The sequence below is a fragment of the Silurus aristotelis genome, assembly GCF_946808225.1.
Source record: "Silurus aristotelis genome assembly, chromosome: 19".
Taxonomy (NCBI): domain Eukaryota; kingdom Metazoa; phylum Chordata; class Actinopteri; order Siluriformes; family Siluridae; genus Silurus; species Silurus aristotelis.
In genome coordinates this window covers 7,873,058-7,889,196 of record NC_139592.1, presented here as the reverse complement: position 1 = coordinate 7,889,196, position 16,139 = coordinate 7,873,058, and the positions used below count along the sequence as shown (strand labels likewise).

At 42.4% G+C, this 16,139-nt stretch overlaps 1 protein-coding gene across 8 annotated transcripts in view; it reads right to left on the bottom strand.

Annotated features, from left to right (window-relative positions):
- Positions 1–16,139, bottom strand: part of rerea (arginine-glutamic acid dipeptide (RE) repeats a) — a 166,350-nt gene that overhangs the window by 69,000 nt on the left and 81,211 nt on the right. For all 8 annotated transcript variants that reach the window (XM_083569756.1, XM_083569762.1, XM_083569759.1 and 5 more), the window contains one exon: positions 7,126–7,582. In XM_083569756.1, coding sequence (XP_083425882.1) covers positions 7,126–7,438 — 313 coding nt within the window. In that variant the 5' untranslated portion in view covers positions 7,439–7,582. The remainder of the gene's footprint in view (positions 1–7,125; positions 7,583–16,139) is intronic.

The following is a 16,139-nucleotide window of genomic DNA, read 5'->3' as shown; positions in this document are numbered from 1 at the left end:
CCGTTCATCGAATCAGCGCAACAATCCTGACAGCCCTCGTTTGCAGTGAAATGCTAATTTGTGCCACGTTTTCTGAGAGCAGACCTCAATCTGTTCAGTGGCTTTCCAGCCATTTTGTGCTTTTCCAGAGCTCAAGCAGGCAGAGCCAGAGAGAAGCAGAGGAGGGGCTGCAGTGGGGGGTAGGAGGGGATGTGAGCTCTTCCAGGGTTTTTGTAGACTTCCCAAAGCCTCCCTGAGGCTACAGGTTCTACCTCCCCCCTTCTCTCGAGCACAGGGGCTTTGCAAACACCACACACCCTTTATCGACTGCTCAGCTCGAGCAGCACTGGCCTCGTCCTTAGATAGACTGAGATTTATTGAGCTGGAGAAGAAACGCAAATGCATGCAATGGCAATAAAATGGTGGGGACACACACACACACCCTAAAGATTAACTATGGTCATTTTGTTGTGAGTCCAATTTAAATGCATCTCTTATGCATATGCAGAAGAAAAGAGCAGAGTGGGAGGAATCACATGGTGCTCCTGCTATAGAGTGCCTGTCTTACTGGGTTTTTTTCTTCCAAGTCTGTGGAGCCAAGCTAATTTAAAACACACCTGATGAAAAAGAAAGGTTGAAGGAAGCTTGATGTAAAATGTGTGGTTGTTGTAAACAGGTGGTGCTGATACAGGAAAATTTGGTCTGACTGCTTTTTGAAGAAAAGAATAACAGCTAGAACACGCACATACATAATACCATTACAGGTGCTGGATCGAGATCAAATAGATGTTCTGCTTCAATTTTTTATGGTCCCTTAAAAAAAAGAAACATCTTAAACAAAACACAAAAAAGAAGCCCTTTGGATTTATACTGTGGAAACACAAGAGGCAAAGGGGTCTAAATGAAAACTTGGATGGTCGCCCGTATCTTTGATATAGCGGCTGATGTGGGACTATTGCTGATTAATAATCAGAATAATCTTTTTTTTTTATCCTTTTCCAGGATCTCTATGCTTTGAAGCACTGCCTGGGTCAGTGATCTATAATGTCAGCATGCAAATGCTTAAATACACTTATTATATTTTAATCAGTTGTAGTATTTGTTAATAGAGATATGCAATTGAGCATTAATCAATCAAGGGCCCCAAGGGACATTTATTTAGCTTTATTTCTGCTTCCCAAGAATAAACATTGGTTATTGATACTGAAATGTGTACAGATGCAAGGTTCATTCTTTATCCAGTGAGCTAGATGACTAGACGAAGTGCATTAGCAAGTTAACTTGAATCAAGTAGGGTTGCAAAGTCACATCTTGAAAAAAGTAAAGAATGTTTATGTTTTCACTGCAGCACAACAGCATGCTGTCAGTAACTATATATTGTGTGGTGGTTTTCCACACAGCTAATGATGTGCTTAGACATTTATATTTTCTCATCTAGCCAGTGTTTTTTCACCATCTGCTGCTACAAGGGACCTCCTTAAGCTGGCGTTTTAGATGTTTTCTCAAGTTGTAGAAAGATACTATAGTTTCATATTGATGTTTTGCGTAAACCGCAGTCAGCTTTTTGTTACGTTTGTCTATATAGTGTATATGGCCAAAAGTAAGTATTGGGACACCTGACCTGAGCTCTAATCTCAACCATATTAAACACCTTTGGGATGAATTGGAATACTGACTACATCCCAGACATCCTCACCCACCTACATCAGTACCTGATGTATAACACCCTTGAGGCTTATAAACACAAATGTCCACAAGCACACTCCGAAATCTAGTGGAACATCTTCCCAGAAGAGCAGAGGGAATTATAATAGCACATACTATACTTATGAGCAGGTGTCCGCAAACCTTTGCCAATATAGTGTGTGACTGTGAATAGGGCATATGAATGATATCTGATTGCCATGATTCGTGATTTGGATCCAGTAAATGATTAGGCCTTAGGCGTACATGTGACTACTAACCTGAGGGGAAAATAGCAACAAGCATGCAAATAAGAGTGCTGAACACCACTTTCTGACACATGAGCCTTGAGTTTCTAAACACTAAACATGACTTTACTTCCACCGAAGCGTGTGTTAAAACAACACACCTGCGCCTGTCAGGTTGGCCGGCTGAAAGCGGCTTGGCAGGCGGCAAACCTGAACTCTGCTGCGGCTCAAATTAAAGAAGCAGGAGGGATGCAATAATCGCTTTCACACTCCTTTCCTCCCACATGAAGAACAAGCGGCAAACTGTCGGCCTGCTCAGCTCGTTTCATTTCCTGCAGCGAAGCATGTCTCAGGCTACCGCCGAAACCCGGTGCATAAGACAAAACCAGGTCCGAAACTGTGTGTCCAATTTACACCAGAGCTAGATTCTTCTGCTCAGTTGCTGAATAGTTGTCTACGATATTGCTTCCGAAATGAACGCATATTTGCAATGACTACTTCACCAAGGCTCTAGTGCTGCATATTTTCTCCTCAAAGCTCACTTTAAATTTCAAGATAGCATCTATCAACAAGCTTACAAAAAAAACAACCAGTCACGTCCCCTCAGGTACAGGAGCCCCCCCTTTGACAAGTTATCATGTAGCAGCTTTCTAATTTGTAATCTGCAGGTGGTTAGGATTTCACAAAAGCCTTCTCCAGGCTTGCAGTCATACCGAGCTACGCTGGGGGATTTTTCTAAATAGATTGGCCTCCTTTTTTTTCCCTCCGCAATCCTATGGCCTGTATTTGAATTTCATGAGAAATGCTGTAAAAAAAGAAAAGAAAAGGGGTTTCTTGTCTTGTCGCATTGGAAACGCTTTAGCCAAAGTGATGTCGCGAAAGCTGTATAATACTAATACTTGAGATATGAATAGCACAGAGAGAATCCCTTGTGCTCAGTGAATACCAACGAACACCCATGTAAAAGATATCAGAGACATGTGATTCGACAGAATGAGTAAGTTAATATAGATATTTTCTAATAGAATCTTGATACACGCCTGAAAGTCATGCACACACAAAGGCACAAAGGAAGGCTGTTCTAGCCGTACCCAGGTGTGCTCAACAGTACCTTCCTCCAAGCCTCGTCTGTGGTTTTGAGGACAGCTAGCAGTATAAAATGTACACACGAGAGCGCACATGCGCGGTAAAACAAAGTGGGTTTGAGGTAACGGTGCTCTCTCTCCATGACTCATGCAGGTGGTCAGCAGCTTGTAATCGCATCTCGGTGAATTATACCGAATTATACCACCCCCCCCCCCCTCCCCTCAATCTCAACAATACGGTCTTGTTAAAGAAAAGCCCTGTATTTGTTTCTATTTGAGCACTTATGTGCTTTACGCTTGCTTGCAGCCGAAAGACTGCTCGTTCTCCTCATTTTCAACCTGAGAATGAGAAACGAAGAGGCATTCCATCATGTTGTGTAAAGCTAGCGTTCCCGGCCTCCTCTCGGCTGTATTTGTAGACAGTTAAAAAACAAGGCAGAGGAATTTCAGGCAAAAATCACTTCGGATTTACAGTGCATTTTTTTTTTTTATATATATTTGACAAGCCCTCATGAAACTGCAGCGTATTTTACAACTCTGTGTTTTTTTTTCTTTCTCTAAAAAAAATATAGTGGAACAGTCTGTTTATAGTAGCGGTGGGAGGTGTATTAATATATTGGGGGTGTAACGGTACACAAATTTCACGTTTCGCTACGTACCGCGGTTTAAGTTCGGTACGATTAGGGGTGAAAAATGTAAAAGAAATTTGCTTGTCGTTTTTTGTATTATAACATTTTTGATCATCGTCATTTAAACGTTTTTTTTTTTTTTTTTTAAATGAAAAAAAAAAATGCCTGCTTGGTTAAAAAACAATATATATAATATTTTTTCAAACATTTTATAAAAAATAAAAAGAAATAAAATCACTATTTATTATACTGATTCATTACTATAATGATTAAATTGAGTAATCAATTAAGTTGGCACAAATTAACTTTCTTTCAGCTTCATTATGATCCGCATGTTTGATTTGGCACATTGTAATTAAATTGATTTTAAAAAATTAAATTAATTAAATAAAATTTACATTTGTTAGACCCCATTTGGATAATACAGATGTGTATATAAGTGTGTGTTTTACATTTAATATTTAATTTATCTAAAAATATTATCTTAACTGTTCTACTTTTTTCAGCATCCTTTAACAAATGTCTTCATCTCTTCCATCATTCATTTATTCACCCCCTCGATATGTGGAATTGTCAGGATTTTCTCTTTTTAAGAGAAATTCTTGAAGCTGGAAACAAAAACTAAAAGAATCCATATCGCTAGCATTAGCCACTAGCCCCTTACTGGTTAGCGGCTAACGCCGTTTCATGCATGAGCAGCATTATAAAAAAATCTTTTTGTACACCAGTGTTCAATATAACCTCTATCGACAGCTCATGTAACTCGATGAATAATAACAGTTGACATTTTACATTCAATCGCATCTTCACATATTATGTAATGGACCGTAATCGGGTTGGAAAACACAGAGTACTCCTTTAAGCGTATTAATGAGCACCCCTGGCTTTTACAAGCTACAGATGGAGCAACTGTTTACAGAATACAGTTGTGTTTTCTAATAACACACAACTGGAGCATAAAAATAAGCCTTCTGGTATGGCAGCAAGCTTACAGGGAGTAAACATCCTCTGGAAAGAGAATGCAGCTAATATAATTTAACCAAAAATAAAAAGCCAAAGATTAATTTTTATCCCCCCCCAAAAAATAGCGATAATAATAACAATAAAATGAGCTATTCATTTGCTTATACAGTGACCATATAAAAACAAACAAACAAAAAAAAAAGACTCTGACTCATCCCTGAGCAAAATACAAGCTGAGCTGGCCAAAAGCGTGAGCGGACAAAGGGATCTTGGTTATTAAGCAGGCAGTGAGGTGCTCCAAAGGCTCCTGGAGGTGGGAGGCATTTGGCCCTGCTGACAGCACTGTGGGCTTTGGGTGGCTGTGTAATTAGGTGACAGCTGTCCAGACACCCACAGGCGGCCAGGGGAACACAGACATAGAGAATATTAGAGAGAGTGTTCTAAGGGCTACACGTGTCTCCAGAGACAGAGCACGAGCAAATGACACAGGCAGACCTATAGCTCAATGCGGCCAGCTCTAGAGCAGCCCTTTAAGCTACAATGCTGATACACACAGTGCTCATATCCTGTCTGATGAACTCTTCAATAAGGCCAGTGGTGCAAGGACACTCTTGCAGCACTGTAAGCCAGACTGCAGATGGCCAGACCGGACAAGATATGCACAGACTCTCTTTTGGTCATTGATCTTGTGTGTGTGTGTGTGTGTGTGTGTGTGCGTGTGTAATCTCTTTGCCCGATCCATAAGCCACCTCGGTGTGGTTAATATCCGCAAAGCTGCGCGCGTCCCGGACACAGGAGGACCACTCTTAGAGGCAATCGATTGTGCTGCCTGGTCTGCTCAGTCCTGCACATACAAATGCTCCAGAAGCTCCACACCACCCACCTACTCTCACTGACGCTCACACCTTCCATCTCTTTTTTTACTAAAACAACATAGCAACCTAATCAATGCAACTAAGCCAGAGAAAGAAAAAAAAAACGAGGTTACACTTAAATGTATACGCTTTGTGTTTTTAATGTTATCCAGTGTCACATGCCTGTTAGTCTCCCTCTCAAGCAACAAAAGCAATTAATGCCACATTTTGCCACATCCCCCCTCACTCACCCCTCCCTCAGTCTGCCTCTCTGCCTGCTTAATACGCTCTCCAAGGGTGGTCAGTTTTACATATTGTGTGCCACTAGACAAATATAAAAGGATTTAACATTTAGCTGGGCTTAATCCTGGCCAGGCTTTGTGATTACTTAAGCCACCCAAATCTGATTGCAATGAGGCTGCACCAAATGACCACAGATTCTGTAACAATACCCGCTACTGTAACACGCCCGCACAAAGGCACAACACGTCTCGAACGCGGCACACGGAGATTAAAAGCAGCGCGTGAGCAGGAAATTGAGTGCAAATCATTTTCTGAAGTTTCCGACAAACAATGCGACGTTATAGGCGCCTTATGTGACATCCCTAATGTTTGACATCATATCCTTGTATATATCCCGAACATGGTGTATTTATTATTCCTGCCTGTCTGGCAGTGAGATGAAGAGAACCTGCTATTGTCTAGGCCAGTGAACACAGAACTGACAGGGCGAGGTGTCAGTGTCAGAAACTAGGCTTCATTAGGGCAGACAACGAATTCAAGGACCTTCCACAGATAATGCCTCCGAGCATATTATGCTGAAAATGTGTGTGTGTGTGTGTGTGTGTGGGCGTGCACACGGGGTGGTGGTATAATGTGGGAGCAAGAAAAGGGCTGGGATTACACATGGGCTATGCATTTCACTGTCTTAACTTTGAATAACCGAGCACTTCTAGCGTGCTTCTACTTGACCTTTCGTTGCTGCTAGGTAAATGAAAGACATTGCAAGGATGATTTAAGTCTACAGTCAGTCGCGAGCGCACACAAGAGGAGGCTGCCTCTCGCAACAGCTTTGACATTTCCCCTTAGCTGTGCATGTAAAAGCAATTTACAAACAGTAAGTGAAAGAGGCCGTGATTACAGACGAGGGTTACTGCTGCCAATTACGCAAATACAGTGCTTAATAAAGACCTATTTCACATTGACTCAAGGAAGGAGCATCGTGTGCATTGGTGCGTAAAAAAAAAAAAAAAAAAAAAAAAAAAAAAAAAAAAAAAAGAAGAGCGTAGGTGCGAGGCACGTTGTGAAACAGTGTCACATGCTCCAGGCATGCTTAACATCATTCTCTCATCGAGCGCATTAGAATCGCCTTTCGCTGGCAGCCAATGCAAGCGCATTCCTTTTCATCTACACGTCAATTTTATGAGTGATGTCTACTGAGGCAAGAGTAAGCCACGTGTGGTATTCTAATGCAGGGATATTAGTTATGTTAGCATAATATTATCGAACGCATTCTTTCTCCTTTGGGAGCCAAATCAAACGTGCACTTGTGACTGTGTTTACTGGGACGACAGGAATACCTTGGAAAGCGCTGTGTGTAATTTAGTAAATGAAGTCATGAGCACTGTTTTTGTAAGCGTCGCCCTGATTTGGGCCAGAGTTAGACTTTAAAAACACCTCTTACCACCAGGTCTGTAGATGATGTCATCTTCTGTGACGAAGGAGGTGATCTCGCCGGTCTCGGTGCGCTCGTAGCGCGATTTCTTCTTAGGGAGCTTCTTCTTGCTTTTCTTGGTGGCCTCCTCAGGGGCGGCAGCGCCTCCGGCCGCCTCGTTCTCCTCATCCTCGCTGTGTTCGCTCTCTGCGTAGTTCTTGGCGCCACCCTCCAGTGTGCAGCTGCGGCGTGGCCTCGAGCTCTCGCTCTCACGTGCCTTTTCTCTCCGGTCACGCTCTCGGTCGCGCTCCCGCTCCTTGTCCTTCTCTTTGTCGGCGGTCATGATTCGCCAGGTGCCTTCCTCTGTCCTCTCACGGCTGGGCCTCCGTGAAAGGTAGACTGTGAGCCTGGGCTTCAGTCTTCTGAATTTACCAATCAAATCCAGGGAAAATTCGGCCACACCAACAACCCCAGGGTTTCAGGAGAGCTACAAAGAGAAAATAGAGAGAGAGGGATGCAGTTTAGACATACACTTCTTGTATCTGTGCTGGCAAACATCACACCCTTCAGAACCATGAGAGACTCTTATCGTAGGTGAAAGCCACTAGGAAAGATAAGGGCTTATTAATAGACATGCAATCTTCAGAATCAATCAGAGCAGCGCAAAAGCATAGAATAGAGAGGAACATCAATGTACAATCTGCTCTACCGCAGCACTGCCTAGCCTCAGGAGAGCTCCAAGCAAAGCGATATCAAAAAGAAAACAAACTTCGAGCTGCCTGCTCTATTCCCTAGTTCATCTTGCTGAACACTGAGAGGTGCCCAATTGTTTTTCCCAGTGACCTAAAGAGCGCTCCCGGCAGAACTGTCTTCAAACGGCCTTCACTGCATCATCTTTACAGAAGATCAGCTGCACAGAGCTTCTCGATAACTCTGCATTCAAGGCACAGTGCACTGTTTTGCCCCTACATCAAACTCGGAAGTGCTCCTAGGCAGGGTATATGCTGGACCAGTGGCCCTTGTGCACTTCAGGCTCAACGGTTTTTGGTCATGTGTGGGTCAGAACATGTTGCTTCAGTCAAGTCGAGTGTAGAACTCAGCAGTGCAAATCAGAAGAGACCGGCATGGAGAACTGAACCTGGCTACAATCTCCAGGCAGAAAACAACTTCGGACCAAGTCAACAGTTATAAAAATAAAGATCAATCATCTGAACAGAGACAAAAAAAAACACTGGGTGGGAAAAAAGAAAAAGCAACCAGTGCATAGAACAGCTGTTACAGAGCCAAGTGCAAGCACTGCTTTCTTAAAAACAATCTCAAGACACTTTAATCTTTCACATCACAGCCTCTCAATTCAGACTTCTGTCCCTCTTCCAGTCTTTTAGACTTTTTGGTGCCTACCATACCGAGCTAGTTTCACCAAAAAAGAAGCCGCACCATTGACTTTGCAGACGACCTTTTCGCACAGCCCATCAGCAAAAAGCCGAGGTGATCTTATTTACTCACCACTATCTCCAACCTCTTGAATAACTTTTAAAGACGACATATGCGGTGACCTTTTTTGTTATCCAGTAACTATATCTTGCTCCAAAAAGCTGTACACAGAGAACTGTTTACATAGAAAAATACGAACAGCTAACCAGATGCCTGTGTCTGATGCTCAAAGGACAGAAAAGTGCACTGGAGATCGCAGAGGCTCCAAGGCTCTTAAAAGGAGCATGTTCTCAAATGCTGCAAAAGGGTGAATCCAGAAATATGAGGAGACAGGAGGAAAGAACTGGGTCGTCTGACAAAATCAGATGTATGTTACTGAGAAGGTTTTTTTTTGTTTTTTTTTTAAAGAGAGAGAGAGAGAGAGAGAGAGAGAGAGAGAGAGAGAGAGAGAGCGCGAGAGAAAGAGAGAGAGAGAGAAGTGATTTTTGAAATAGGTTTTGGCAGGCAGAGTGGCGCAGTTGACAACTCCGCTCGTCAACGGGCAGCCTGTCATCTCTACAGTAGACGCCGACTGACAGGGCAGCTGCTCTCCTCGTCATCATCAACACAAACACTAGCATCACGGCCGGATTAATCACCTAATGATGAGCTACCACACTGACCGCTGGTCGGCTGACACAGCTCACACGCACGCACGCGCTCATTCTGTCGACTAACCACAGAGCCTCCAACGCATCGAACGTGACCAAGTGAAAGAATTGTTTTGCAACAGTTTTATAAAATGTGACTTCAAGCCCTTCATTCTCACGGCTAAGAAAAAAAAAACTTTTTAGATCATAACATGCTTCACTTGTGCAAAAGAATGCACATATAAACTCAGGATTGCAATTTCAAGACTAAATATGTGTAAATATTGTAGATTTTATGTTCTGGCCAATTTGTACTGAATTACCGGCTAATGCTTTTTGTACTCTCTCTCAAAATTGTATAATTTCCTCATACTGAGAAAAGAAAAAACTGTTAACTCAAAAATAAATTGCAATGCAGCTCTAGGTCAGTTACTACAGTCATAAATATTTCTAAATATATTATAGTAGAATGCTTTCATTTATTGATTTATTTTTAGTAAAAATGACTAGAAAAGTCTTAAAAAAACAATACTAAATAAATAATGCAATAAACTAAAAAAAAAAAAAAAAACACGAATTATTTGACACGAGTTTGTGTGTGTGTGTGTGTAAAGCTACACGTTTACATGCTGTTTAGCTGATTCAGTACTGTATTCAATAATTAAAAAGAAAACAGGTTTCTACAAAAAAGTATAGGTAGAAATACAGCAGAATGAACAGTTATTGTTCACTAGTACACTGAGAAAAATAAGTCTGTGCTGGAAAGTTGAAGAAAAATGGTTTTGAAAAGCAGCAGAGCATCTCTATTAGCACTATAGTTCTAAACTATATAACTGAAGTTTTGTGCGAATGCAGTAGGCTTTAGTGTTTGCTCCTTGGGAATGTGTCCCTAGGTTATATCTAATCGATGACCCTTGTTCTATCGCAGCCACAAACACCACATAGGTTCCTCAAACTGCCCAAATTTTGACCAGGACCAATTACGCAGTTATCAGTGTGCTCTTACGCAGAGCTCGCAGATGAATAACATGCTGAGGGGCAGGTGAGGCCTGAAGCCATTACGCATCAATCAGTGGAGCAGGACCCTTTGAAAGATAGCAGCTGTCTTAATGGAAAAGGGTGGAAGGGAGTGTGTGTGTGTGTGTGTGTGTGTGTGTGTGTCTGTGTGTGTGTCTGTGTGAAAGAGAGAGAGAGAGAGAGAGAGACAGGGTGGTGCAAAACCAGCCATTTGTGAAAGCCAGTGAATAGGCTTCAGGGGCTACAGCACCTATTTTACCATTTCCATTACTGCTATGAAGTCAAGGGGTGTGAACCAGAAGGTTTTAAATAAAAATATGTTCCTCCCTCAGCGCAGTGGAGAAATTAGACCTCCTCGCCCTCTTAACCACCATGTTGCACTCTCTCTATTAACACATCACCCTACAATGGGCGCGCAGCAGGGCTCTATTACCAAACACACTCCTTTTTTCCAACATAACTCTTTTCGTAGTGCTGCGTTTTATTCATCCGATGTTGCTCGCGCATTACTCGTGGTCTCACACAGACCTACGGCGGACAAAGTACATACGCTGGCATAAAAGACATAAAAATAAAAACACCGCAGGTCGAGTGCTTGTGCCAATCGCAAGCCTGCAAAATGTAGGCAAATTATTTGGCGATCTCGAACGCAACAAATGAGCTTTCCATCTGAGTATTATGAGATGCTAGAAGTATGACTGGCACGGATTTAGATGGGCTTTGTGAGCGGATTGAAAGCTGCAAAATACTCTCGTTTGATTTGGCCATGTCTTGTGAAAGCAAGATTAAGCTGCGTTATCTGCGATGTGGGGGTGGCTGAGTGCTGGTGATGTTGGTTGGAGGAGGAGGAGGGGGGGGTTATCAGACAAAAAAAAAAAAAAAAAAAAAAAAGAAGTCCATATTCAATTTGCTTTCTATAGTTCGTGACAATGGCAGACACAAAACAGAGCTGTAATGAATGCTGTCAGCTTACCTCATCGGGCAAAGAGCTACAATGGTGCGACTAAAGAAGAGGTCCAGTATAAAAGACAACACCAGCAATCATTCAAAGGCAGTGAAAAGCAACACAAAGGCACCACTTCACTGCCCCCCATTACAATCCCGAGCACAGGAGCTCTCGTATGCAACCTGGTGACTCACAGTGCTTCTTGTGACATGCGTTTACTGAGAATCTCATACTGCACAGAAAACACAGTGCTGCTTCAAAATGACACCTGGGCTGTAAAACTGAAGCTGCGTGCTTTAAAAGACATGTCAGGATGCTTCAGTGGATAAGTGCTATGGATATTTCAAAAAGAAACGCTTCGGAAAAATACAGAAAGGGATGCGAATTTTTGGAACATATATCAAGAGATTTTTGTGGCGGATTAATAGCACAAGTTATGAACAAAACATGGTCTTTTTTATTTTTACAAGTAATTTTACAACAATGGGTTTTTTCAACCATCAGTATAAGTGGTTTTTAGTAAGAGAGATCACGACCATAATATCTATACATCTCTGCCACATTCTTTTAAAACGCTGTCATACGTTTTTAAACTCGACCAAAGATTGCTTAGTTTGTTTTTAGCGAAAGACACACAGTACATAAAGAAACCTAATTATTTATTCTTCCAAAATGTAAAAAAAAATACATATTTTAAAACGTGTACATACTCAGTGCGTAAAAAATTCCCGATATAAAATCCCAGAGTTACCCCGGATATGCTAGTCCAATCCCAAAAGGCTGTTTCTAAACCGCATCGTTGTCAATGTTGCACATCGTGTCCGAAAGAAAACGACGGTTTCTTCCTGATTGTGAAGCGCCCGTGCCTCGCATGACTGGGCAAACTCCTCCTTAACTGGCCCTCAAGGGAGCTGTTCTCCCCCACCAAACACACACCTCCCCCACTGAATATGCACTCTCACCAGTGGTGCACAAACAGCGTGAACCCCTGACCTTTCCCTATTTACACTGTGTGTTTAGGAGTTATGGTTTAAGCGACGTCTCGGTCGTGAACATGAACGCTGAAGCACCTGGAGGAATAAAAAAATAAAATAAGAAAAGGACGCAGCTGAGATATTTCATTCACACCGGATGTTTTCTGAGCCAGAAGTAGTGACCATCAAACCAAAATCAATTTCAGACTCTGAGCACGTGGCTCAAGGTTTGATTTAGGGTTATTAATTGCACGCAAACAATCTCGCGAAAGGCGGCTTTGCCAAGCCAGTTAAGCGCCAGCTAAAAGCCCGGTGCTCGTGGGATTGTATGAGATTTTGAGTGTTTGCACGTCCTTCCTCCAAGCAGCCGATCTCCCTGAGGGCTCTGCTTCCCATCAGCGCATGTGTCTATTATCAGGCTGAGAGCAACTTCATTTTATACTGTAATACCTGTGAGAGACGAAAGCTCTGTGTGCACGCGAGTGTGTTTGTGTGTGTGTGTGTGTGTGTGTGGTCTAAGCACTCAGACTGGCCTGTTTGTCTGAGAGTAGGCTGTGTTTCTAAAAGCTACACACTCACTGTTTCTTCTCCCTAAGAGTGCATTTCTGGAGGGTGTTATCGCAGGAGGGGTGCTGGAGAACCCCTTAATCTGCACTACTGATAGGAACTCTGATGTAAAACACACGACACCAGCTGTTTCGAAGCAACAATCATCAATCTGTAACTTATTTACATAACTTATCAGGCTTTAACAAGCTGCACTTAGCACGTATGTGGCCGTTTCCCCACTTAAGTCATTCGTTGCTTTTAGATTCAAATGTGTTACGTGGAATAATGCAGAATTTCTGAAACCATTGTCAACTGCCAAATTAGTTGACGTTGTGCATTCATCGTGAATAAGTAACTCATTCAAAACTATGCAAACTCCAACAAGGTATTTAGAGAAAGAAAGTCGAGATCTGCTGCTCTCGCTGCTTTTAAACCCAAGACATGACTTAAAGGGAAATAAGAGCACAAATTTTTGCCCATTTTCATTACTATGGTTATAGTTATCAAATAAAAAGGTTGCATTTTACACTGAGCTTGTTTCTTGAACCAAAGTATTTTAAGCTTTAATACAGTGATATTGTGTTAGAAGAGATGATATTCAAAAGGTATGTACACAGCAGATGTGTAAAGCGAACACAGGAAGTACAGGAGGGTTCCAATGAGCTTTTAGTGTTGAGTTGCTAGTATTGGCTCCTCCTCTTGCTAGATAATGCTCATTAAGTGTGCAGCAGATCTGAGCATGGCTCATCCTCAACCCCCAGCACGTACAATCAATACTAAATCAATGGTGCATAAACACAGCTGTCACTGTCTAAATCCATCTCACACACATACACACACACACACACATTATACCTAAAGCCTATGCCTAAACCACCCTCATACTCCAGATGCAATTAGTGTAAATCATGCCCTTACTGTAAAGCCCAATATATTGAAAGCTGAGTTTCTTCAGTTTCAAATATTGCAATTTAAATGCAATTATAAAATGTGGAGTCCATAAGAAAATATCGTTCAATAAATCAAGCATCCATGAGCAATCCCACTAGGTGAGGATGTCAAGACTAATGACAATTCTTTCAGATTTTTTTTTTCTAGCTGGTGTCTCCTGATTTTTTTTGCACCCTAGCGATTAGCAGCAGATGGTCCAAGAGAAAAAGCATTGCATTCAGACGCACGCCTAACAGCTCAGCCAAAAGCACCTCCACCCTGTATACCACAGGATGGCATTACCTCTAATTAGGAGAGGCCTTTTGTTTCTGGATGAGCCACCTTTCTTTTTCGAACCGCAGACTGGCGTCCCTTCAAGAGGCTGCAGTCTGCCATGGATAACACCCTCTCGGTCATCTGCGCAAGTTCACATGGCAGAAAGTATAAATATGAATTTGGGAGCCTAGTCTGAACCTCTGTACTATTTCCGATTACTGTGGAGCAAGAGGACACCTGCGGAGACTCAAGGGGGACCCAAAGGATTTAGACGATGCAGTCGTATCACTGATTTGTCTTGTGATGTCGGTTAACAGCAATCTGTCAAAACATGGAAGCATGCTGAGAATGAAAAGGGGACAAAATAAACCTACAGGTCTGAATTGGCTGTCTGGGCGCACTTTCCGAGCAGACAGCACTGTAAACATAATTTCAGATCGTTTCTGTGCCTCGGAGCGAGCAGACAAGGAGGGGAAAAGAGACTGGAGGAGGTAATGAAAATGCTGCTGGAACAAGCAGGATCGGAGCTCCACTATCCTCCCTGGACAGCTCATAAAACATGCATTGAGCCGGGCTATTACCGACCAGGGCATTTTATTGTGCCCGGCACACACCCACAGACAGCGTGCACTTACAGAAGCCATATCTGCACCCTACTTCTCCCTTTTTTTATCTGCCTGATTTTCATGTGAGAGCACATCTGTTTAGAGAAAACAGCAGCACGCCGAGGCCTGCGAGCAGGCTGGCACAGCGCTCCCGAGTTCGGCGAGCATTTGTCATGGCGTACAGTAGCGATCAGGAGATTACTCTGCCTATCCGTGTGTGAAATGGAGACCTGATCCCTAACTGATAGCACGACCTGCCTCCAAACAGAGGGCGGAATATTTTTCCATCATTTCACAACAACAGCCGTAATATATTAGATTACCGCTCGCATCCTTTGCGGTGTGTGCGGAAAGGAGGTCGGGGAACGGCTCGTGTTTTACCACAAAGCCTAGCAGCAAGATTGAGAGAAGCAAAGTTAAATCCAACACTGGGAAATAGCTAATGGAAAGCTTAAGTAGCGAGCGAATGGCAAGCAAATGATCCCCTCATTACAGCCAAAATGCCAATAATACTATTACAATGTAATTTGGATTTTTTCCAGATCACTAAACAAGATTTTTTTTTTCCCCCTTACTTTTTTAGCCAAAATATAAAAAGCTTTTGGCAGCATCTGTCATTTCCAGTCCAATTGGGCAACAAGGCCAGAGCATGCAGCATGATGCATTCAATCAAGGGAAACACTGGATTATACACATAATGCACACGGTGTTGCATGACAACGATTTCTTTTGCTCCGGTTGTGCTTTCGGTGACTTTGCACTCAGGAACATGCTGCTCAACTTTATCAAGCCTCCAGGGGCAGGTCTGTGTAGCTAGAAGTTAAAATAGCTTACACATGCATGGCTAAGCTTACAAACAGCCAGAGTGAACATGTTTCACCACAGAGCCACATTCATCTGACTATTCACACACACACACACACACACACACACACACACACACACACACACACACACACACACACACACACACACACACACACACACACACACACACACACACACACACACACACACTGAATTAAATGAGTAGTCCATTGACTGGCTGAGTTTTTTCTGTTTTCACTAATAATAAAAAGCTTGTCTGATGTGAAATGTAGCCTCTAGTTTTCATATCCCTCTTTCCATGCCTTCTTTTGCATGGATTTCTAGTTCCTCCTCATCAATCACCGCGACAAATGGGTCTTCCTGTCACCTTAGTGCTGTCTCCTCTGAATAACCTAAAGCGGACTTCTCGACATTGCACACAGCATGACAGAGTGCTCTCTGATGCAGACTTAACACTTTAATCAAGGGATTTAGAGTTGGACCCACCTCCTGCCTGCACTGTCTTGCCATTTGTTTTTCTTTTTTTTTTCTTTTTTTTTTTTTGTTTCTTTTTAATAAATGGGTCCATGTTTTGGCTTTCAAAACATCCCTGGCATCTCGCTATCAATAAAGCTCTTCAAAAAACGATTATTGTTCGTAAGTTATTGTAGGTTCAATTTAGCCAGACTTGTTACTGAATTGAACTTGTGATCTATTTACAGGAGAAAATGAAACGGATTTCAATGTTCCACCTGAACTCAAACAGACTGCATCTCAAGATTTGTAGCTTTATAATGTTTTTATTCCAACTATATCTCACCTGATTATTTGTATAAATTATAAGAAGTTCTCAGGTAGCTAGTGGTATGTTATCCTG